The sequence below is a fragment of the Ornithorhynchus anatinus genome, chromosome 5 (genome assembly GCF_004115215.2).
Source record: "Ornithorhynchus anatinus isolate Pmale09 chromosome 5, mOrnAna1.pri.v4, whole genome shotgun sequence".
Lineage (NCBI taxonomy): Eukaryota > Metazoa > Chordata > Mammalia > Monotremata > Ornithorhynchidae > Ornithorhynchus > Ornithorhynchus anatinus.
Genome location: NC_041732.1, coordinates 62,315,285 through 62,338,420, shown reverse-complemented (window position 1 = coordinate 62,338,420; position 23,136 = coordinate 62,315,285). Strand labels below are relative to the sequence as shown.

The window sequence follows — 23,136 nt, the reverse complement described above, 5'->3', positions numbered from 1 at the left end:
AACCAGGAGGGTAGTGGTGTTCCCTACAGTAACTGGAGAGTCTCAGGGAGGACAGAGTTCAGATAGGAAGATAAGAAGTTCTATTTTGTACACGTTAAGTTTGAGGTGTCAGTAGGACATCCAAGTAAAGATGTTCTGAAGAGGAAATGTGAGCCTGCAGAGAAGGAGAGCGGTCAGGGCTAGAGAGGTTAGATTTGGAAATCACCCATGTAGAGATAATTGTTGGAATTGTGGGTGGGGTGTGAAGGAGGGAATGAGTTCTTGAAAAGAGGATGTGTAGATGGAGAATAGAAGGAGACCCAGACCTGAGCCTTGAGGGGCATTTAGAGGATGGGAGATGGAGAAGGTGTTTGTGAAAGAAACGAGAAAGAGCAACCAGAGACATAGGCGAATCAGGAGAGGACAGTGTCAGTGAAGTCAAGGTTAGATAAAAGTTCCAGAAGGAGGTGGTGGTCCACAGTATCGAAGGCAGCAGAAAGATCAAAGGAAATTAGGATGGAGTAGAAATCATTAGATCCCTCCCTGGCCCACATTCTCTCCCCATAGAACACACTCGTTCATGTCCTGACTTTTCCCATCTGTATCTGTACCTTCTGATGTTCTCTCTCCCACTTGTTGCCCCTCTAGCTGTCCAGCTCATTTCCCTTTCCTGTAATTTTGGGCAGGCCTGCTCTCCCCTCTTAGCTCTCTGCCCTTGATTCTTGAAGTCCCACTCCTTACCTCTCAACCCCATTTCTTCTGTGGTCCTTCCCTGAATTTTGTTGTCAGTGCTGCCACCCACCTCTCTGGCCTCGCCATGTCCCTCCTCCCCCCCTCCCCCCTCCCGCCCCTTCCTATCCTCCCCTTCCCCTTCCCCTCTCTCGCTCAGCTCTTTCCCCCTCTCTCCTCTGTCTCCTCCCCCCCCCCCCGCCCTAGAACCCCACTTTACCAGCGCTACCCCTCTTCCCCCTCCCCCTACTCTTCCCCCCACCAAACCCCCTCTTCACCCCCTCCCCCCTTCTCTCTTCCCCACCCACGCCCCATCCCAGTCCTCTTGTCCCACCGCTACCCCTCATCCCCCTCTCCCTGTCCAGGGCCCCGCCACCTCCTTCCCATCCAAACCCTCCCCTCCCCCCGCCCTTCCCCCCCTCCCCCCCTTGCACCCACAGCTACTTTCAAGTGTGGCCTCTGGAACCCCCGCTCTAGTACAGGTAAGCTACCGTTCATCCATGACCTTTTCCTCTCTCGCTCTCTCCTCCTCCTCGCCCTTTCGGAAACGTGGCTCTCTCCCGAAGACACGGTCTCCGCCGCCGCTCTCTCCCGCGGAGGCCTCTCCTTCTCCCACTCCCCCAGACTCACCGGTAAGGGAGGAGGTGTCGGCTTCCTCCTCTCGCCCCGATGCCGCTTCCGCACTATCCCTCCTCCCCCCTCCCTCTCCTTCCCCTCCTTCGAAGCCCATATCATTCGCCTCTACCACCCACTCCAGTTACTTGTCGCCGTCATCTACCGCCCTCCCGGTCCCACCTCCGACTTCTTCAACCACCTTGACCCCTTTCTCACCTTCCTTCTCTCCTTCTCTCTGCCCACTCTGATCCTCGGAGACTTCAACATCCATATGGATGTACCCGACGACTCCTCTGCCGCCCGCCTGCTATCCCTCCTCGACTCTGCCGACCTCCTCCTCCACCATACCCCGCCCACTCACCGACTCGGTCACACCCTCGATCTCGTCATCTCCTACCGCTGCACTATCTCCTCCCTCACCGATTCTGAAATCCCTCTCTCTGACCATAACCTTCTCACCTGCCTCATCTCTCACACTCCCTCCCCCTGCAAACCTTCGCTACTGCCCCACAGAGACCTCCGCTCTCTCGATCCCATCCGTCTTTCCAATAGCATCTCTCCTCACCTTGCCGCCCTGTCCTCTCTTCCCACTCTCGACGATCAGGTCTCCGCTCTCAACTCCACCCTCTCTACTCATCTCGACTCTCTCGCCCCCCTTTCCCTCCGCCGCTCTCGCTCCACTAACCCACAGCCCTGGATCACCTCCTCCGTCCGCCTCCTACGCTCCTATGCTCGAGCTGCTGAGCGCCGCTGGCGAAAGTCCAAGCACCGAGCCGACCTCACACACTTCAAATTTATCCTTTCCTGCCTTAACTCTGCCCTCTCCTCCGCCAGGCAAAGCTTCTTCTCCTCCCTCATCGACACCCATGCCCGTCACCCCCGCCGATTGTTCCGGACCTTTAACTCTCTCCTTAGGCCCCCTGTTCCTTCCCCTCCCCCATCTCTCACCCCCAATGATCTGGCCACCTATTTTCTCACGAAAATCAACACGATCAGGTCTGAGCTCCCCAAAGTCACCCCTCCGCCTCTCCCCTCCCCCCCACCGGCCCCCTCCCCTACTTTCCCATCCTTCCCTGCAGTATCCTCAGAGGAGATCTCCTCCCTCCTCGCAAGTGCCACCCCCTCCACCTGCGCCTCGGACCCCATTCCCTCTCACCTTCTTAAAACCATCGCCCCTGCCCTCCTCCCTTCCTTAACTTCTATTTTTAACCACTCAATCTCCAAGGGCTCCTTCCCCTCTGCCTTCAAACATGCCCACGTCTCCCCCATCCTAAAAAAACCTGCTCTTGACCCCACTTCCCCCTCCAGTTATCGTCCTATCTCCCTACTACCCTTCCTTTCCAAAATCCTAGAACGAGTCGTCTACAATCGATGCTTAGAATTCCTTAACTCCCATTCTCTCCTAGACCCCCTCCAATCTGGCTTCCGTCCCCTCCACTCTACCGAGACTGCTCTCTCTAAGGTCACCCGTGACCTCCTTCTTGCCAAATCCAATGGCTCCTACTCCATTCTAATCCTCCTTGACCTCTCTGCTGCCTTTGACACTGTCGACCATCCCCTCCTCCTCCATACCTTATCTCACCTTGGCTTCACGGACTCTGTCCTCTCCCGGTTCTCCTCTTACCTCTCTGGCCGGTCATTCTCGGTCTCCTTCGCTGGAGCCTCCTCCCCCTCCCATCCTTTAACTGTTGGAGTTCCTCAAGGGTCAGTTCTCGGCCCTCTTCTGTTCTCCATTTACACTCACTCCCTCGGTGAACTCATTCGCTCTCACGGCTTTGACTACCATCTCTACGCAGATGACACGCAGATCTACATCTCCGCCCCTGTCCTCTCCCCCTCCCTTCAGGCTCGCATCTCCTCCCGCCTCCGGGACGTCTCCACCTGGATGTCGGCCCGCCACCTAAAACTCAACATGAGCGAGACTGAGCTCCTCATCTTCCCTCCCAAACCCGGTCCTCTCCCAGACTTCTCTATCACCGTTGATGGCACGACCGTCCTTCCCGTCTCTCGGGCCCGCAATCTCGGTGTCATCCTTGACTCGTCTCTCTCGTTCACCCCACACATCCTATCCGTTACCGAGACCTGCCGGTTTCACCTCTACAATATCGCCAAGATCCGCCCTTTCCTCTCCACCCAAACGGCTACCTTACTGTTATGGGCTCTCGTTATATCCCGGCTAGACTACTGTGTCAGCCTTCTCTCTGACCTCCCTTCCTCCTCTCTCGCCCCGCTCCGGTCTATTCTTCACTCCGCTGCCCGGCTCATCTTCCTGCAGAAACGATCTGGGCATGTCACTCCCCTTCTTAAACAACTCCAGTGGTTGCCTATCAACCTCCGCTCCAAACAAAAACTCCTCACTCTAGGCTTCAAGGCTCTCCATCACCTTGCCCCTTCCTACCTCTCCTCCCTTCTCTCTTTCTACCGCCCACACCGCACGCTCCGCTCCTCCGCCGCCCACCTCCTCACCGTCCCTCGGTCTCGCCTATCCCGCCGTCGACCCCTGGGTCACGTCCTCCCGCGGTCCTGGAACGCCCTCCCTCCTCACCTCCGCCAAACTGATTCTCTTTCCCTCTTCAAAACCCTACTTAAAACTCACCTCCTCCAAGAGGCCTTCCCAGACTGAGCTCCTCTTCTCCCTCTACTCCCTCTGCCATCCCCCCTTTACCTCTCCGCAGCTAAAGCCTCATTTTCCCCTTTTCCCTCTGCTCCTCCACCTCTCCCTTCCCATCCCCACAGCACTGTACTCGTCCGCTCAACTGTATATATTTTCGTTACCCTATTTATTTTGTTAATGAATTGTACATCGCCTCGATTCTATTTAGTTGCCATCGGTTTTTACGAGATGTTCTTCCCCTTGACTCTGTTTATTGCCATTGTTCTTGTCTGTCCGTCTCCCCCGATTAGACCGTAAACCCGTCAAACGGCAGGGACTGTCTCTATCTGTTGCCGACTTGTTCATCCCAAGTGCTTAGTACAGTGCTCTGCACATAGTAAGCGCTCAATAAATACTATTGAATGAATGAATGAATTCCTTCTCTCCGGCCCTTTCTGTCTCCCCTGTTTTGTTTGTCTATGGTATTTGTTAAGTCCTTACTCTGTGCCAGCCACTGCTTTAAGCACTGGGATAAATACAAATTAATCAGGTTGGACACAGTCCCTGTTCTACATGGGGCTCACAGTCTCAATTCTCATTTTATGCATGAGGTAACCGAGGCACAGAGAAGTGAAGTGACTCGACCAAGGTCACAAAGTAGACAAGTGGCTGAGCTTGAATTAGGATCCAGATCCTTCTGACTTCCAAGCTCATGCTCTATCCACTAGGCCATGCTGCTTCTCACTTGTTGCTTCCTCTTCTCCCCAACCCCTGATTGACTGCCATTCTCTCTAGCTTCCAATTTTGGGCTATCTGGGGTCTAACCTTTTGGTCCCTCTGCCTTTCCACCTGGGGACAAAGCAGAAACAGATATGGCCTCTACATGTCACCCACACCTCACGTGGGCCCTGCAGAGGGGCTTTAGGGGATGAGCAGACTATTAAGCACCGTAGGGTAGTGGTAGAAACAATGAGGTCTAGTGGAAAGAGCAGAAGACTGGGAGTCAGAAGACCAGGGTTCTAATCCTAATGCCACCGTTTGCCTACCGTGTGACCTTGGACAAGACACTCACCTTTTCTGGGCCTCAATTTCCTCATCTGTAAATGGTGAAGAAATAGTTGTTCTCCCTCCAGTGAGCCCCTTATGGGACAGGGACTGTGTAATAATAATAATATTAATAATGGTACCTGTTAAGCACTTTTTAAATGCGAAGCTCTGTACTAAGCAATGGGGGAGATACAAGATAATCAAGTTGGATACAGTCCCTGTTGCACTTGAAGCTCTCGTGCTAAGTAGGATGGAGAAAAGTTATTTAATTCCCATTCTACTGTTGAGGAAACTGAGGCACAGTGAAGTGACTTGCCCAAGGTCACACAGCAAGCAAATGGTAGAGCCAGGATTAGAGCCCAGGGCCTGTGGCTCCCAGACCTATGCTCTTTCCATTAATAATAATAATAATAATAATGTTGGTATTTGTTAAGCGCTTACTATGTGCAGAGCACTGTTCTAAGCACTGGGGTAGATACAGGGTAATCAGGTTGTCCCACGTGAGGCTCACAGTTAATCCCCATTTTACAGATGAGGTCACTGAGGCACAGAGAAGTTAAGTGACTTGTCCACAGTCACTCAGCTGACAGGTGGCAGATCCGGGATTCGAACCCATGACCTCTGACTCCCGAGCCCGGGCTCTTTCCACTGAGCCATGCTGCTTCTCTAGGCCACATTGCTTCTCCTCTGACTTGATTATCGTCCATCTACCCCAGAGCTTAATATGGTGCTTGGCACATAGGAAACACTTAACAAATACCACAGTATTAGGGAAGGGTGGCTGTTGGTGGGAGACACGAGGGAGGAGGGGGCTCTGGGTGTAGTCAGGAGGGGGCTTTGTGGTGCAGTCAGGAGGGGGTTTTGGGGTGCAGGCAGGAGAGGGCTCTGGGGTGCAGTAGGGAGTGAGCTGTGGGGTGTAGTAAGAGGGGGAGTATGGAATGTAGTCAGAAGGAGGATCTGGAGTGTAGTCAGGAGGGGGCTGTGGGATACAGTCAGGAAGGGCCTCTGGAGTGCAATCAGGAGGAGGCGCTAGGGTGCAGCCACTGAGGCCCCACTTAAGGTTGTAAGATTTCTTTTCATTCATTCATTCACTGATTCATTGATTGATTGATTGGTTCATTCATTCATTCAATCAAACGTATTTATTGAGCATTTACTGTGTGCAAAGCATTGTATTGAGCAGTTGGGAGAGTACGCTATAACAACAGACACATTACTGCCCACAACAAGCTTCTGCACAGGCAATGCTTCAGCTCCACCCTGGGGCTCCCTGCTTGCAGAGCAGCTTTGGGGAGCAAGAGGGCCGGACCAAGGCCTCTAGAATACAGCAGTGATGCCCATAACTGTAATTTATTTATTTATATTGTGTGTCTCTCCCTCTAGACAGTAAGCTTGTTGTGGGCAGGGAATGTGTTTACTGTTCTGTTGTAGTCTCCCAAGTACTTAGAACAGTGCTCTGCACACAGTAAGTGCTCAATAAATATGACTGAATAGATGAATGAATGAATGAATCCGTGGACCAAGGGCTTCTGGGTGTAGTCCTGTGACAATAGGATTTGAGGAACCTTTTTTTTCCTTTCTCATATCCAGCCCCACCCCTCAGTTCAGGGCTTGTGTGGGAACCAATCAATCACTCAATCAGTGGTATTTATTGAGTGCTTACTATGTGCAGAGCACTGTACTTAGTGTTTGGGAGAGTACAATACAACAGAATTAGCAAACACATTCACTGTCCATCTGAGCTTACAGTCTAGAGGGGGAGAAAAACTTTTATAGGAATAAATAATTTATAATATGTAATTTAAAAATATGTACATAAATGCTGTGGGGTTGGGAGTGGGACATATATCAAATGTCCAAAGCTCACAGATCCAAGTGAATAGACCATGCAGACAGGAGAGCGAACAGAGGAAAAGAGGGCTTAATTGGAGAAGGCCTCTTGGAGGAGAGGTGATGTTACTAGTGCTTTGAAGGTAAGAGAGAGTGGTGGTCTGGCATATGTGAAGAGGGAGGGAGTTCCAGGCTAGGGGTAGGTTGTGGGAAAGGGGTCGGTGGTGAGATAGACAAGATGGGGTACAGTGAGTAAGCTGGGGCTGGAGAAGTAGAGCGTGAGGGCTGGGCTATAGTAGGAGATCAGTGAGGAGAGGCATGATGGAGAGAGATGACTGAGTGCTTTAAAGTCAATGGTAGGGAGTTTCCATTTGTTGCAGAGGTGGATGAGTCTGTTTATTATTATATTGTACTCTCCCAAGAGCTTGGCACAGTGCTCTGCACTCAGTAAGCGCTCAATAAATATGAACGAATGAATGCTGAGCAAGCCATTGTCAGGCAGCCAGGGATTCCCCAGAGGACAAGGTGGGTATTTTGGGCTTAACCTAAATCATGCAAAGCAGCAGTAACTATAGCCCAATCTGGCTTCTAGCCAGCTCTCTGGGAGCAGCGTGGCTCAGTGGAAAGAACCCAGGCTTGGGAGTCAGAGGTCATGGGTTCTAATCCCTGCTCCGCGGCTTTCCAGCTGTGTGACTTTGGGCAAGTCACTTCACTTCTCTGTGCCTCAGTTCCCTCCTCTGTAAAATGGGGATTAAAACTGTGAGCCCCACATGGGACAATCTGATCACCTTGTATTCTCCCAGCGCTTCGAACAGTGCTTTGCACATAGTTAGCGCTTAACAAATAGCACCATTATTATTCAGCCCTGAGGCTACTGGGATACTTCGCTAAGGGACAGAAGAGGCGGTCAACCTGGTCTAGGCCACATGACTCTCCAAGCTCCCAAGTCTGGGTGGGATTGTCCTGGGAGTGCCGCTTGGCAATATTAGAAATAGCTCTTCTAGTCTCCATTTTCATCCTGAGGTCCTTCAACTCAGGGTCTACTTTTGACTTGAAATATGAAATCTTTGCTCCTTTTCTAGACGGTATACTCCTTGTGGTCTGGGGTTGTGCCTTCCAATTCAGTTGTCTTGTACTGTCCTAAGCATTTTGTACAGTGGTCTGCACATTTTTCATTCATTCATTCAATCATATTTATTGGATGCTTACTATATTCAGAACACTGTACTAAATGCTTGGGAAAGTACAATATAATAGTAAACAGCCATATTTCCTGCCCACAATAAGTTTATAGTCTAGAACGGGGGAGACAGACATTAATATAAGTAAATAATTTACAGACGTGTATAAGTGCTGTGGGACTGGGAGGAGGGGGTGAATAAAGGGAGCAAGTCTGGGTGACACAGAAGGGAGCGGAAGAAGAGGAAAGGAATGCTTGGTCAGGGAAGGCCTCTTGGAGCTGTGCCTTAAATAATGCTTTGTAGGGGGTGAGAATAATTGTCCTTCAGATTTGAATAGGGAGAGCATTCCAGGCCGGAGGCAGGACGTGGGCGATGGGTCGGCGGTGAGATAGACGAGCTCAAGGTACAGTGAGAAGGTTAGCTTTAGAGGAGTGAAGTGGGCTGACGGGGTTGTAGTAGGAGAGTAATGAGGTGACATAGGAGGAGGCCAGGTGGTTGAGTGCTTTAAAGCTAATGGTGATGAGTTGACGTTTGTTGTGGAGGTGGATGGGCAACCCCTGGACTATTTTGAGGAGTGGGGAAACACATCCTGAACGTTTTTGTAGAAAAATGATCCGGGCAGCAGAGTGAAGTATGGACTGATGTGGCAAGAGGTAGGAAGGTCAGCAAAGAGACTGATCCAGTAATCAAGGCTCGAAAAGATAAGTGTAAGTGCTCAATAAATATCACTGATTCATTGATTAACTTAGGGATTCCCTGAAATCCTCTCTCAACAGGCAATAGGCATATCTTGGCAATACTGCCAAGTCATGCTCTTGCCCTTTCCTTCTCTTTATAAATAATTTGTATACATTTGCATAAACCAAGTTTCCTTTTCCAGATGACTTTTTTCACTATCTTCTTCTACAACCTCTTTCTCCCACTCAATCTCCCCACTGCCATGTGACTTTGGGCAAGTCGTTTAACTTCTCTGTGCCCGTTTCCCCATCTGTAAAATGACAATTCAATGCCAGTTCTCCTTATCACTTAGACTGTGAACCCTGTGAACCCTGTGTAGGACAGCAACGGTATGCAAACTGATTTTGTATCTGCCCCAGAGCTTAGTACAGTGTTTGGCACATAGTCAGTGCTTAACAAATACCAGTTATTATTATTGTACTCTTGAGTACTGTTAAACCAGAGGAAGAGCAGTCTTGAAAGCCGCTGAGTGTCGGGCGTCCAGAGAAGCAGAATGGGCCTCCCAGCTGATCACTTTGGTGACCTAGGCATCTTTTACCCCTGAAGGAAGAGGATGGGGACAGGAAGAGAGAAACGCTCACTGTGGCAACAGAGACTTGACCCTGGTGCTTTCCACTTTGCCTGCTCAGGAACACTTTGCCTGAGGGAGTAGAGGAACCTGTGACACCACAAATGCTCAGAGGAGCCCTTCGGTGGGAACTCCCACTTCAGGCTCCCCACTTCACCACTTGCCTGCTGCATGACCTTGGGCAAGCCACTTAACCTCTCTGGGCCCGAGTTTCCTCATCTGTGAAATGGGGATTCCATACCTGTTGTCCCTCCGACTTGGACTGTGAGCTCCATGTGGGGCCTGATTATCTTGTACCTACCCCGGTGCTGAATATAGTCCTGGCATAGAGTAAGTGTTTAATAAATACCCCAGTTATTATTATTCAGGCAGTCTGTCGATTCGTCTTCTAGTTCTACTCCTCCCAGGTTCCCAAAGGATTATAGGGCACTTGTTTTACAAGATTGTTATCTAGGGTGTTGGTTGGTGGTGGGGGAGGGGGGAAAGGGGAGAGAACACTTAATTCTAGTCTGGGGAGGAAAAAGACACATTCCATTCCATGACCCACGAGTTCTGCACATGAAATACTTGTGATCATTTATGAAACCTTTTTAGCATATTCGGGAATCGATCGAGCCTTCTGATAAGTCCTGCAGCTTCAAATCCCGCATCTGAGCGGCTCCCCAAAGCCACCGAGCTTGATAAACGGAGACAATTTGGGGTGTTCTGCACTCCCCCAAATCTGCTTCACCTCAGTGTCCTATTTACCTCTAGGAGCCCAGAGTGGGTCTGTCTCTTTCCTTAGGCGTTTCTGTTGACACCACTGCCCCTGCTCCTCCCAATCCAGTACAACCACATCTCTCCTCAACAGGGCTGATCCCTTTCTTTATTGCGGCCTCAGCCAATCAGATTTCATTGTGGGCAGGGAATGTGTTGGTTTATTGTTACGTTGTACTCTCCCCAGCGCTCAATACAGCGCTTTGCACACAGTAAGCGCTCAATAAATATGAATGAATGAATGAATGAATGAATGAATGAATTTCAAGGTCCCTAACACTGTTCCAGGGCTCTTTCTTTCCCCGGTAAGCTACTGTCAAAGATTTGAAGGGCAGCCACAGGCCTCCTGGGAATAAGCCTGACTGTGTGCCACCACCTCAAAAACGGCTCCCAGAAACCAAGGAAAGTAGATATAAGAGGAAGGAATTAACCAGAAAACCACAAGAAAAGCCAGAAATGATGCCAAACTGGAAGTTTGCAGAGGGAAATCTAAACCGCTTTGGTTTGTAATGTATCTCAGGCTTGTCTAAACATCAGAGGCTTTCTAAAGGTACAGCAGGGTCTGGGCCATGGGATGACCATTTATCCGGTATTATCCTGGGCAGTCTAGTTTGCAGCTGATCTGTCCACTGTGGCACTGATACAGCATTGGACACCTTTACAACTGGTATGTTTATCTATTAGTGCCCAATCATCATTTAGGTTTTGTAAGGAGAATCTTCATGTATGTCCTTATGTCCCTACTGATCAACCAATCAGTGCTACTTCGCTTCTCTAATGCTAACCTTTTCACCATAATCGCTCTAGCCTATCTCGCCACCCACCCCTAGCCTACATCCTGCCTCTGGCCTGGAACACCCTCCCTCCTCAAATCCAACAGACAATTACTCTCCCCCACTTCAAAGTCTTATTGAAAGCGCATCTCCTCCGAGAGGTCTTTCCAGACTAAGCCCCCTTTCCTCTTCTCCCACTCCCTTCTGCTTCAGCCTGACTTGCTCCCTTTTTTCTTCCCCCCACTCAGCCTCACAGCACTTATGTACATATCTGTAATTTATTTATTTGTATTGACATCTCTCTCCTCCTTTCTAGACTGAAGCTCATTATGGGCAGGGAATGTGCCTGTTTATTGCATTGTACTCTCCAAAGCTCTTAGTTTCTCTGCACACAGTAAGTGCTCACTAAATATGACTGAATGAATGAATTTATTGAGTGATTACTATTTGCAGAGCCTCTGATGTCTTCCCACCACAGTACTTGTATACAGATATTTGCCTCTCCAAATGAGAAGCAGTAGATAGAACATGGGCCTGAGAGACAGAGAACCTGGGTTCTATTCCTGGCTCTGCCACTTGTGTGACCTGGAGCAAGTCGTTTCACTTCTCTGTGCCTCAGTTACCTCAACTGTAAAATGGGGATTTAGATTGTGAGCCCCACATGGGAGAGGGGCTTTGTCCAACCTGATTAGCTTGTGTCTACCCCAGCACCTAGTACAGTGCTTGGCACAATAGTTAGCACTTAGAAAATACTATTAAAATATTCACCCCACCCTCAGCCCTACAGCACTCACATACAAGTGTGTAATTTGTCTTTCTCTCTAGACTGGAAGATGCTTGTGAACAGGGACCGTGTCTACTAACTCTGTTACATTGTACTCTTCCATAATCAATCACTCCCTCAATCATTCAATCAACCAGTCATGTTTCTTGAGCGCTTACTCCCTAGAACTTAGTAGAATCCTTTGAACACAGTAAGTGCTCAGTAAATACGATTGATTGATTGATCGATTGATTGATTTAGTATCCAGGATTGGCCCCCCAGCTTATGCCTTCCAGGAATGGCCCCCCAGCCTTTGCCTTACAGGTCTGGCCCCAAACCCTTTTTGTTCCAGTTCTGGCCCCCCAGCCTTTGTCTTCCAGGTCTGGCCCAAGACACTTCTCTTAGTGTCTAGCAAGGAGCTTGCTAGATTGTAAGCTCCTTGAGGGCAGGTATCATGTCTATATTAATTCTACTGAACTCTCCCAGTGTGCTCAGTATAGTGCTCTGCACAGAGTAAGTGCTCATTAAATGTGATTGATTGATGTCCCAATGGCTCTGTAGTCCCCCATCATTAGCGAAAGGGAAGAATGCTGAGAACTTGAAGTCTGAGAATCTGCAATCATAATAATAGTGATGATTATGATATATAATAATCATAATAAATACTTACTCTGTGCCCTGCACTGTACTAAGTGGTCGGGTAGTTACAAATAATCAGGTTGGACCCTGACCCTTTCCCCCATGGGCTCACAGCCCAAGTGGGAGGGAGAACAGCTACTGAATCTCGATTTTTCAAGTGAGGAAACAGAGCCATAGAGAAGTTAGATGACTTACCCAAGGAACCTCAGCAGGTACATGGTGCAACTGAGATTAGAACTCAGGTCCTCCGACTCCCAGGCCCAGACTCTCCACTAAGCCACACTGCTTCTAATTGATTAGAGTGACAGTTGTTTTTACAGCATCCCTGCCGGTAGTGTTCCCACTGGGGCACAGAGTTTGGCAAGTGAGTAGCTGGGCAGGGGTGCAGCATGTTGTTAAGTTTATGAGAAGGTTTTTTGGGATGGAACAGAATGATCAAAATGGCCTCAGCACATTGCCAATACTGTGCCTTGATCGTGATCAATTTCCTCATACCAATGTATACATTCATACATGTACCTCATACATAGGTACCTTATGTCTACTGCTTGTGCCATGATTAATGTGAGAACAGCTATCTCTCTACCCCCTTTTTAGAACTCATGTATCATCATTACTGGAATTTATGGGGCATATACTTTGTGCAAAGCACTATAGTAAGTGCTTGGGAGTGTACAAGGCAACAGAGTTGGTAGGCACATTACCTTCCCACAGTGAGCTACAGCCTAGCGATATATACATATTTTGATCACTCTAGCTCTATCAATCAATCAGTCAGTCATATTTATTGAGCACTTACAATGTACAGAGCACTGTATTGAGTGCTCGGGAGAGCACAATACAACAGAATTAGCAGATACATTCCCTGCCTACAACAAGCTTATAGTCTAGAGGGAGAGACAGACATGAATATGAATAACTAATTTACTAGGTGTAAACATTTTTATATTGGTCTCCCCAGTTAAGTGTAATCTCCTTGTGGGCAGGGGTTGTTTCATTTTTTTATTCTGTACTTCCCAACCATCTAGCATAGTGCTAATGCACCATACTAAGTGAGAGCTCGATAAATACTAATGCTACTTAGCATTGAAGTTATCCTCATCTTAGAGCAGCTACGCTAGGTGGGGCAAGTGAGGAGAACAAATGCCAGTGGGAGACCCAAGCAGCTGCTTTATGCCGAGCTGAAATTGGGAAACCAAAAGCAAGGAGGCCAAAGGAAATGTTTTAAGAGCACGGTAAAAACAAAGCCTTAGAAAATAATTGCAATCCAGCTGAAAACTGGGAGTCAGTTGCTGGGAACAGACCGGCCAAGGCTCACTGCCCTCAAGAAGGGAGTGGCTTTCTTTGAGCAATAACTTTGCACAGAAAGAGAGACAATGAGGCAAAAGAGAAAACAGCGCCAGGCACTTCACCCATTAAGTACAAAAACACAACAAGGGACACCCTTTTTTTGTGCCCAACGCATGCCAGACTGTGAATCCTGCACTGGTCTTTTCAACCTCCCACGCACCCATGGGTGAACTTCCCTGTCAGTGGTGTCTTCTCCTAATCTAAAGGATAACTACTTGGGTTGCTGCTACTTCCACTTGCAGCAGCGTAGGCTAGTGGATAGAGCACTTGCTTGGGAGCCAGAATGACTTGGACCCAGGCTTACTGGATGCAAAACACTGCACTAAGCACTTGGGGGAATAGACTACAACAACAGACAAATTCCCTACCCACAAAGAGCTCAGAGTCTAGAGGGGGAGATGGACATTAATATACATAAGTAATAAATAAATACATATGTAAATAAATGAATTACAGATATGTACATATGTGTGTGGGGATCGGAGGGAGGATGAATGAAGGGGGCAGAAGGGAGTGGGAGAAGAGGAGAGGAGGGCTTAGTCAGGGAAAGCTTCTTGTAGATATGCCTTCAAATAAGGCTTTGAAATGGGGGAGAGCAATTATCTGTCTGACATGAGGAGGGAGGGCGTTCCAGGACAGAGGTAGGATGTGGGCGAGAGGTCCGTGGCAAGAGAGACGAGATCGAGGTACAGTGAGAAGGTTAGCTTTAGAGGAACGAAGTGTGTGGGCTGGGTTGTAGTAGGAGTGTAGTGAGGTGAGGTAGGGGGCAAGGTGATTGAGTACTTTAAAGCCTCCGCCACTTTTCAGCTATGTGACCTTGGGCAAGTCAGTTCGTTTCTCTGGGCCTCAGTTCCCTCAACTGTAAAATGGTGATTTAATACTTCTTACCCCTCCTACTTAGACTGTGAGCCCCATGTGGGACAAGCGCTGTGTCTGCCCTGATTAGCTTGTATCTTTCCTAGTGCTTAAAACAGTGCTTGACACTTAGTAGGTGTTTAGTAAATAACACAATTACTGGTACATTCCAAGCGCTTAGTACAGTGCTCTGCATATAGTAAGCACTCAATAAATACTATTGAATGAATGAATGAATATTATTGTTATTGCTACTTGTCTTATTTTCAAAATAAAAAATTTATAGTCCCATTGTCTTTTTCCCTCCCTTACATGAAATTAAGTTCTTAATATGAGCTAAGTATTATAAGGTCTGCATTGGGGGTGCAATTTGCCTAAAAGGCATTTGGTTGGATTATGACTATGTCTTGGTGTCCTAACAAATCTACCAATCCTTAGTAGAAGGGGTTGAACTTTGACCCGACAGGCCCCGCCTACCCCTACCAATCATATGATGCCATTCGACGCTGGCCAGAACCTGCCTCCACCCTGGCACTTCGGAGCAGCCGTGATGGAGGCAGGGTGTGGGCCGGGTGTGGGGGTGGAGGTGGGTGCTGCTGCTGCTGGGCCCTTAGGTGTGGCCACCGGCCATTGCTCTGGAGCCCAGAATGACAAGTGGGGAGATTTGGGAGACTGACCTCGGGTGACACAAACCCTCAGGGTTCGGGCAATGGTGAGGGTCCACAGGAGCTTTCCTGCTTTCCCTGCTCCCGTGGTCGCTCTGGAGCCAAAACTGATGAGAGAGGACAGTGGAGAAAACCCAAACACTCGCATTCCTGGTGGACAGTCCCCACACCCTCAGTTGGCGTGGGTCCCTTCCTCCCTAGCTTCATGAAAAGTCCTGATTCCCTCTTCCCCTGGGCCCCTTCCTCCCAGAGTTCATGGAAAACCCCACCTCCCTCTTCCCCAGCTCCTGGTTGGAAGATCGGGTGACCTCAGAATTTCTTTTACGAGGAGAACTGATCGGTAGCCATTATAAATCACTTCTTTATTGAATCATCTTGAAAAATTTTGCCAGATTAATGGGTAGAGACATAAAATGTGCCAACCTGTCATGAAACAGTTGAGGACAATCACATCCAGGTATTTGTGCACTTTGTGAGCACTTCTCAGGTGGCTTGCCGGAGAACTCTCCAGTGCACTGTAAAATTTGCTTGCCTAAGAATGATCCAGCACATATGGGTCTATTACTTTCTAACTGGCTTTCAAGTTTCCTCTAATAGCAATAATAGTGGAATTCATTAATCAATCATTCGTATTTTTTGAGCGCTTACCCTGTTCAGAGTAATGTACTAAGTGCTTGGGATCGTACAACATAACAGTGTTGAGAGACAAGCTCCTTGTCCACAATGAACTTATACAGTCTAGGAGACGGTCGTTAATATAAATAAATGAATTACAGCTATGTACGTAAGTGTTGTGGGGCTGAGGGAGGGGTGAATAAGGGGTGCAAATCCAAGTGCGAGGTGAGACGGGGAGAAGAAGAAATGAGGGCCTACTTGGGGAAGGCCTCTTGGAGGAGTTGTGCCTTCAGTAAGGCTTTGAAGGTGAGGAGAGTGATAGTCTGTCAGATAAGAAGAGGGAGGGTTTCCAGGCCAGAGGCAGGAAGTGGGTGAGAGGTCAGCAGCAAGATAGACAACATCGAGGTTCAGTGAGGAGGTTGGCATTTGGAGGAGTGAAGTGTGCGGGCTGGGTTATAGGAAATCAGGGAGGTAGGGTGGGCGGTGGCGAGATGATTGATTGCTTTAAAGCTTATGGTAAGGAGTTTCTGTTTGATGCAGAGGTTAAGCACGTATTATGTGTCAAATACTATACTAAGTGCTAGAGTTCATACAAGATTATCAGGTGGCACATCCTTCCTGTCCCGCACAGGACTCACAGTCTAAGTGGAAGGGAGAAACGGCATAGAATCCTCACTTTACAGGTAAAGAAACCGAGGCACAGGGAAGTTAAAAGATTTGCTCAGGGCCATGGAGCCAGTATTGAAATTCAGGCCCTCTGACTCCCAGGTCCGTGCTCTTTCCACTATGCCTCGTCGCAGGACGGTTGGAACTTTTACAGGTCAACTCATCCATTCCACTGCTGTGAGGGTGATGACATTTGCAGGGAGCTTCCTGGGTGCCAGACATCACCCGCCTGCTGGCACAGGCTCTGGCTGTTGAGTGGAACACCTCTAAGGCAACTTAGCTCACAGGATATAGAGCTGGGCAGCCTGGAGGCTTTGGAAGAGATTCCAGTGGGAAGAAGCAGCGTGGTCTAGTGAACAGATCAAGGGCCTGTTAGGTAGAAGAACCGGGCTTCTAGCCCTGGCTCCACAACTTGTCTGCTGTGTGACCTTGGGCAAGTCACTTTACTTCTCTGGGCCTCAGTTACTTCATCTGAAAAATGGGGATTGAAACTGTGAGCCCTCTGTGGGACAGGGACTGTGTCCAACCTGATTTGCTAGTATCCACCCCAGTGCTTGGAACAGTGCCTGGCACAATATTAAGTGCTAACAAATACCACAGTTATTAGTATTATTATTCTTGTTATTAAGAAGCACAGCCCAGTGGAGAGCAATGGGCCTGGGAGGCAGAGACCCTGGGTATTAATCCTGAATCTGCCACTTGCTTGCTGTGTAATCCTGGGCAAATCATTTGACTTCTCTGGGCTTCAGTTTCTTCCTCTTTAAAATGGGGATTCAATACCCGTCCTTCCTCCTCCTCCCGTGAGCCCCGAGAGGGGTCAGAGATTGGGTCTATCCTGATTATGCTGTATCCACCACAAAAAGTGATACAATGCCAGACACAGTAAGCGCTTAAGAAATGCCCCAATTACTATGATTGCTTAGTAAATACCACAGTTATTATTATAGAGATGGTGCGGTTAGCAGAAAGTGTAGGGAGGTTGGCTTAGGAAGCCCCCTCTTTAGGGAAGCAGACGAGGAGATCGGAATGGCGGGGTGGCCCATGCCGTGTCCTCTTTGGGGAGCAGTGGCGGCCGACCAGACAGGAAGTAGCAATGGCAAGTCGCTTGCTTGGCCTTCAGCCAAGTCTTGTAAGACTCTCTAGAGCCTCTGTTACAATAACAGTGCAAAGCCACTCCAGGTGCTTCGCTTCGCCCTCGGCGGGAAGCACGTTGGATGATGAGCTCCAAGAAAGAGGATTGTGTGTAGATGTTCATGTCTCTGCCATATTTGGATCATGATTCCTACCACACTGTTACTCACTCCACTCCCCAGCTTCACAGCTCTTCCGGACATCTCCTTATCTCTGGCTGACTCCCTTACTTGCATAATAGTTTAGTATCTGTCTCCCAGAAATATTGTACGCTCTTTAAGGGTTGTCAGTCAGTTGCTCTCCCAATTGCTTAGTATGATGCCTAATTAATTAATTAATTAATTAAGGCATTTATTAAGGGCATACTATGTCCCAAGTACGGTACCTACAAGCTGGGTAGATACAAGGAAATCAGCTCTGATAGAGGCGCTGTTCCACCCAGGGACCACTGTCTAAGAAAAAGAACAACAGGTATTTAACTCCCATTTGACTGACGAGGAAATTGAGTCACAGAGGAGTTAAGTGATTTGCCCAAGGTGACGCAGCAGACACGTGGCAGAGCTGGAATTAGAACCTGGGTGCTTTGATTCCCCAAGCCCATGCTCTTTCCAGTGGGCTCACTGGGGGCAGGGAACTTGTCAATCTGTTACATCGTATATCGTACTCTCCCAAGCACTTAATACAGCGCTATGCACACAGTAAGCACTCAATAAATGTAATCGATTGATTGACGGATAGGCCACGCAGCTTCTCAGTGGCCAGCACTCAGGAGGCTCCTTCTAAATGCCAACGACTGATGGTGGTCTGATCCCCTTCTTTAGGGGTTTCTAAATATCAGAGAGCTTCCCATCTGACTAAACTGGCATAGCTGAGGAGCTGCTGAAATGAAGCCTCGGTGAGATGATCACTCGAAGGCCCTCCTACCTTATTCATTCTGCCCCTCCTAGCTTACCTCACCCTTCTCCAACTACAACCTAGCCTGCACACTCCTCTCCTTGAAACCTGTCTATTCACTGTATCTCAATCTCATCTGTTTGGCTGCCGACACCTCGCCCCCATCCTCCCTCCAGCCTGGAACTCTCTCCCCCTTTTTATCCGACAGACCACCACTCTTCCCACCTTCAAAGCCTTAAGACAATCACATCTCCACCAAGAGAACTTCCCCAACTAAGCCCTCATTTCCCCTATTCCCTCTCCCTTCTGCATTGCCTAAGCATTTGGATCTATACCCTTTAAGCACTTGATATTCACCATGCCCCCAGCCCCAAGTACTCTTCCAAGTGCTTAATACAATGTTTTGCACATAGTAAGTACTCAATAAATACAATTAATTATGTACATATCTGTATCTGTAAATTATGTTTAGTACAGTGCTCAGCACACAGCAGATTCTCAATAAGTATGTTTGATTGATTGATTAACTGACTGATGTCTGTGTCCCTCTCTAGGCTGTAAGCTCCTTGTAGGCAGGGAATGTGTCTACACACTCGGTTGTATTATACTTAGAGAAGCAGCGTGGTATAGTGGATAGAGCACGGGCATGGGAGTCAGAAGGTCATGGGTTCTAATCCTGACTCTGCCACTTGTCTGCTGTTTGACCTTGGGCAAGTCACTTAATACAGTACTTCTCACACAGCAAGTGCTCAATAAATTCGATTAATAATAATAACTTCACTTCTCTGTGCTTCAGTTACCTTATCTGCAAAATGGAGGTTGAGACTGTGAATCCCATGTGGGACAGGGACTGTGTTAAACATGATTTGCTTGTCTCCACCCCTGCGCTTAGTACGGTGTCTGCCACAGAATAAGCAATTAACAAATGCCATAATTATTTTTATTATTATCACTCTCCCAAACTCTTAGTAAATACCATTGATTGATTGATTGCTTTTCTTGCTTGTATTAGGGAGGAAGAAATGCAGGTAGGATGCCTCTGTGGCATTCCAGCAACTGTGTCCAGCTGATTACTGGTCTGGGAACCGGTGGTCATCCCCAGCATGACTATTGCACTTCTACAGATCAGATGGTCCCCTGGCCGGGGGTACCCCTAGGCCGGGCCCAATCAGGCTGTATCACCTGAGAGCCGCCCACAAAACGTCAGTGCTCTTGACTTTGGAATTCGGAGCCGTCTGGAGTGTTTTCCTGTAATAAGGAAGGCCTCTCCTCCTATCTCTGTCCAGATTATTGTTGGCATCCAGAGATTCAGAAAGGGAAACTGCGGTCCACTGTGAAAAAAATTCACACATGGCCAAGTAAGGGCCAAACTGGGATCACCCTTGGGATCCCAGCTCCACCGTCTACTTGCAGTGTGACCTTGGACAAGTCACTTCACTTCTCTGTGTCTTAGTACCCTCGTCCGCTAAATGGAGATTAAATACCTCTTCTCCTGCTTTCTCAGACTGTGAGCCCCATATGGACCTTTTTTAGATGGTACTTGTTAAGCATTTACTATCTGTTAAATACTGTTCTAAGCCCTGGGGTAGGTACAAATTAATTAGGTTGGACACAGACCTTGTCCCGCATGACTTGCATACTGGATGCCAGTCATAGTCTGTGTATGAGGGAGAACAGGTATTTAATCCTCATTTTACAGTAAGGAAACTGAGACACAGAGAAATTAAGTGATTTGTTCAAGGTCACACAACAAGCAATTGACAGAGTCAGAATTAGAACCCAAGTCCTCTGAGTCCCAGACTTGTGCTCTTTACACTAGACCATGTGATTCTCTGATTATCTTGCATCTACCCTAACACTTGGCTCAGTTCTTGGCACATAGTAAATGCTTAAAAATACCATTATTATTATGACTATTATTATTATTACAATTCTTCATTCCCCCAGCTCCTTGCCCGCATCTTACCCACGAAGCTCCTGCTCTCCGTGGAGGAGTCCACCAGGCTCAATTGCTCTCCCTGTCGCCCTATGCCAGGTCCGTGCCCAGGGGTGCTACCTCCTTTGCTGTTAGCGGGAGTTCTGCCGTGAAGATCATCATGGTCTACGACCCCAAGGTGATGAGGAAGCCCATGGACACGTCTCGATGGCCCCTGGACTCAGAGGTGGAAGTGGTGGTGGCCATGGATGCACCAAGCTCTCAGATCAATGATGCCAAGGTAAGACACCTCTTCCCCGACTCTCCCCCTGCCTCCTGCACATCCCACCCCTGCCCATCTTCCTGAGAAGGGGAGAACAGGCCAAATGTCTCAGAATCAATTCAAAATCACACACACACACACACACACATATACACATATGTTTGCACATGCTTATATACTCATTCACCTTCACTTTGACATGCATGTACCCGTGCATGAATATAGTAGTCACACCCTCACACCCACCCACACACAAATGTATTTGGACACACAACACACTGTCCCAAGATCCTACCTGACTGTAGGATGGCTCCATTTGATCTCTTAGGTGTGGTTCCTCTGCTTCTCTCCACCCAAACTCCTGACTCCTCTTCCATCTTCCTCTTCTCAATCCCTGACCAGTCCCTCGTGTTTTAGTGGGTTACTCAAGGAATCTTGGAATTCTGGAGCAGGGAGGGAGCAAGAGACGTCATTTTGTCCAGCTCCCTGCCTCTGGGTTAAACTAACATCAAGCTCTTCATTTTCCAATAATTTCCTTCCTCCAAATGCTGGTACCCTTCCACAATTACTCCAGGGACAAACCGCCCGTAACTCTGTCGATCAAACTGAAACCGTGGCTGAGTTCAGCCGTGACCTGGTGATGTTTTCACAGGTTCGAATTTCATATTATGGACCCAGTGGAGACTCTGTCCTAGCCCAGGCTGTACTGATCCTCACTAGTGTTGGTAAGTGTCCTGAACCCCAGTCTCTGCCCTTTCCATTCTTCCATCTCTGCTTTGGTTAGTTCCGCAGCCTGGAGAGTTCTAGTTCCTCCTCTCTCTGAAGAGGGATGAGGATGAATGAAAAGTTGTTGGAAATGTGCTTTGAGCTGCCTGGAGGAAAGGGACAGGAATATGGCTGAATGTGAAATGAAGGTTGAGGAAAGGATGACTAACAGCCACAAAGCTCTGACTCCTTTCGAGATGCCTGTCAGCCAGTCAGTCATTTGCTCTCAGTCAGTCAACAGTTCACTCAGCCAGACAAATCAGTCAGTCATTCACTTTGTCAGTCAGCTAGTCAATTGTTCACTCTGTTATTCAGCCAATCAGTCAGCCAGTCATTCCCTCTGTCAGTCAGCCAGTTAGTTGGACAATCATTCTCTGTCAGTCAGCTACTCAGTTGGACAATCATTCCCTCAGTCAGCCAGTCAGTTGGACAAGAAGACGGTCAATTGCTCAGTCACTCAGCCATTCAGTCAGATGGTCAGTCACTCAGCCAGTTAGCCACTCAGTCAGATGGTCAATCGCTCGGCCAGTCAGCCAATCAGTCACTCAGCCAATCATTTGGACAGTCAGTCAGACAGCCAGTCATTTACTCAGTCAATCAGTTAGTCAAATGATAGGTCAGACAGTCACTCTGTCAGTTGGACAGTCACAAAGTCAGTTAGTTGGACAGGCTGACAGCCAGCCAGTCAGTCATGATATTGCCTGTATTGTGCACTCGTCTGCATTCTTTGTGCCTTAGGGTCAGGCAGAAAGCAGGAGGAGGCATGATTCCTACCCTCAAAGTGCTGATAGTTTAGTGAGGCAGCCAGTCAAGCTCAGACACACAAATTCAATGCTTTGAGGAAGAGGAGGAGGAGGAGGAGAAATACCTGAGAAGGAATGAAATCTGGATTGTGACTATATATGTAAGCCCTGGGCAAGGGGGAGAACCAGGGGCCAGAAAGTTCTCTGTACAGATCCCCAGGCCAGGGCCAGGCTGGTCCAGGGCTAGCTCCTGGCCACCATCCAGAGTGATGTCTTCTGCTGTTTTGTGACATTTCAGACATCTCTCTGGAAGTTGACACAGGCCGTACTGGTGTGGTGCAGAAGAGCAAAGTGGACAAGGTAAGGAAACTGGCTGTCTGCTCTCCCAGGAGATGACCCTGGATTGGGTGTTGGGAAGGCAGAGGGTGAACTTCCTTAGAGCCAAGGCACTGAGGCAGAGACCTGGGGCTCTAGGTGCAGGAAGCAGAGGTGGTGGGGATGCCAGCAATTTCTGTCATGCTCACAATCCAAACCTGCCCTGCAGAGGTGGAGAAACTGAGGCACAGAACTGTTAAGTGACTTGCCCACAGCCAAGTAGCTCCCGAGCTTGGTGTTCTTTGAACTGCCTCTTCATTGGCCTTATTAAACTGGCTGATCGGCTGTTAGACTAAAATCTTTTGGGGCCTCTGGAGAAGAAATTTTTAGGGGTAAGTTGAGTTCTGGCATGGTGAAAAACAGGGTGAAAAGGCCTAGTGGAATGAACACTGAACTGGAAGTCAGGAGACCTGGGTTTTAATCCTGATCAATTGCCTGCTGTTTGACTTTGGAAAAGTCCCTAAGCTTCTCTGTGCCTCAGTTTCATCATCTGCAAAATGGGGATAAATACCTGTTCTCCCTCCCTCTTAGACTGTGAGCCTTGGGTTGTTTTTTTAATGGTACTTGTTAAGCGCTTACTACGTGACAGACACCAAACTGATAGGGTAGATACAAGTTAATCAGATGGGACACAGTCCCTGTCCCACATAGGGTTCCCAGTCTTAATC

At 48.4% G+C, this 23,136-nt stretch overlaps 1 protein-coding gene across 1 annotated transcript in view; it reads left to right on the top strand.

The window, feature by feature from the left end:
• Nucleotides 1-23,136, top strand: part of LOC100085150 (protein-arginine deiminase type-1-like) — a 68,015-nt gene that overhangs the window by 8,030 nt on the left and 36,849 nt on the right. The window contains exons 3-5 of the mRNA XM_029065958.2: nucleotides 20,423-20,603; nucleotides 21,238-21,310; nucleotides 22,392-22,453. Of these exons, the coding sequence (XP_028921791.2) occupies nucleotides 20,423-20,603; nucleotides 21,238-21,310; nucleotides 22,392-22,453 (316 nt within the window). The remainder of the gene's footprint in view (nucleotides 1-20,422; nucleotides 20,604-21,237; nucleotides 21,311-22,391; nucleotides 22,454-23,136) is intronic.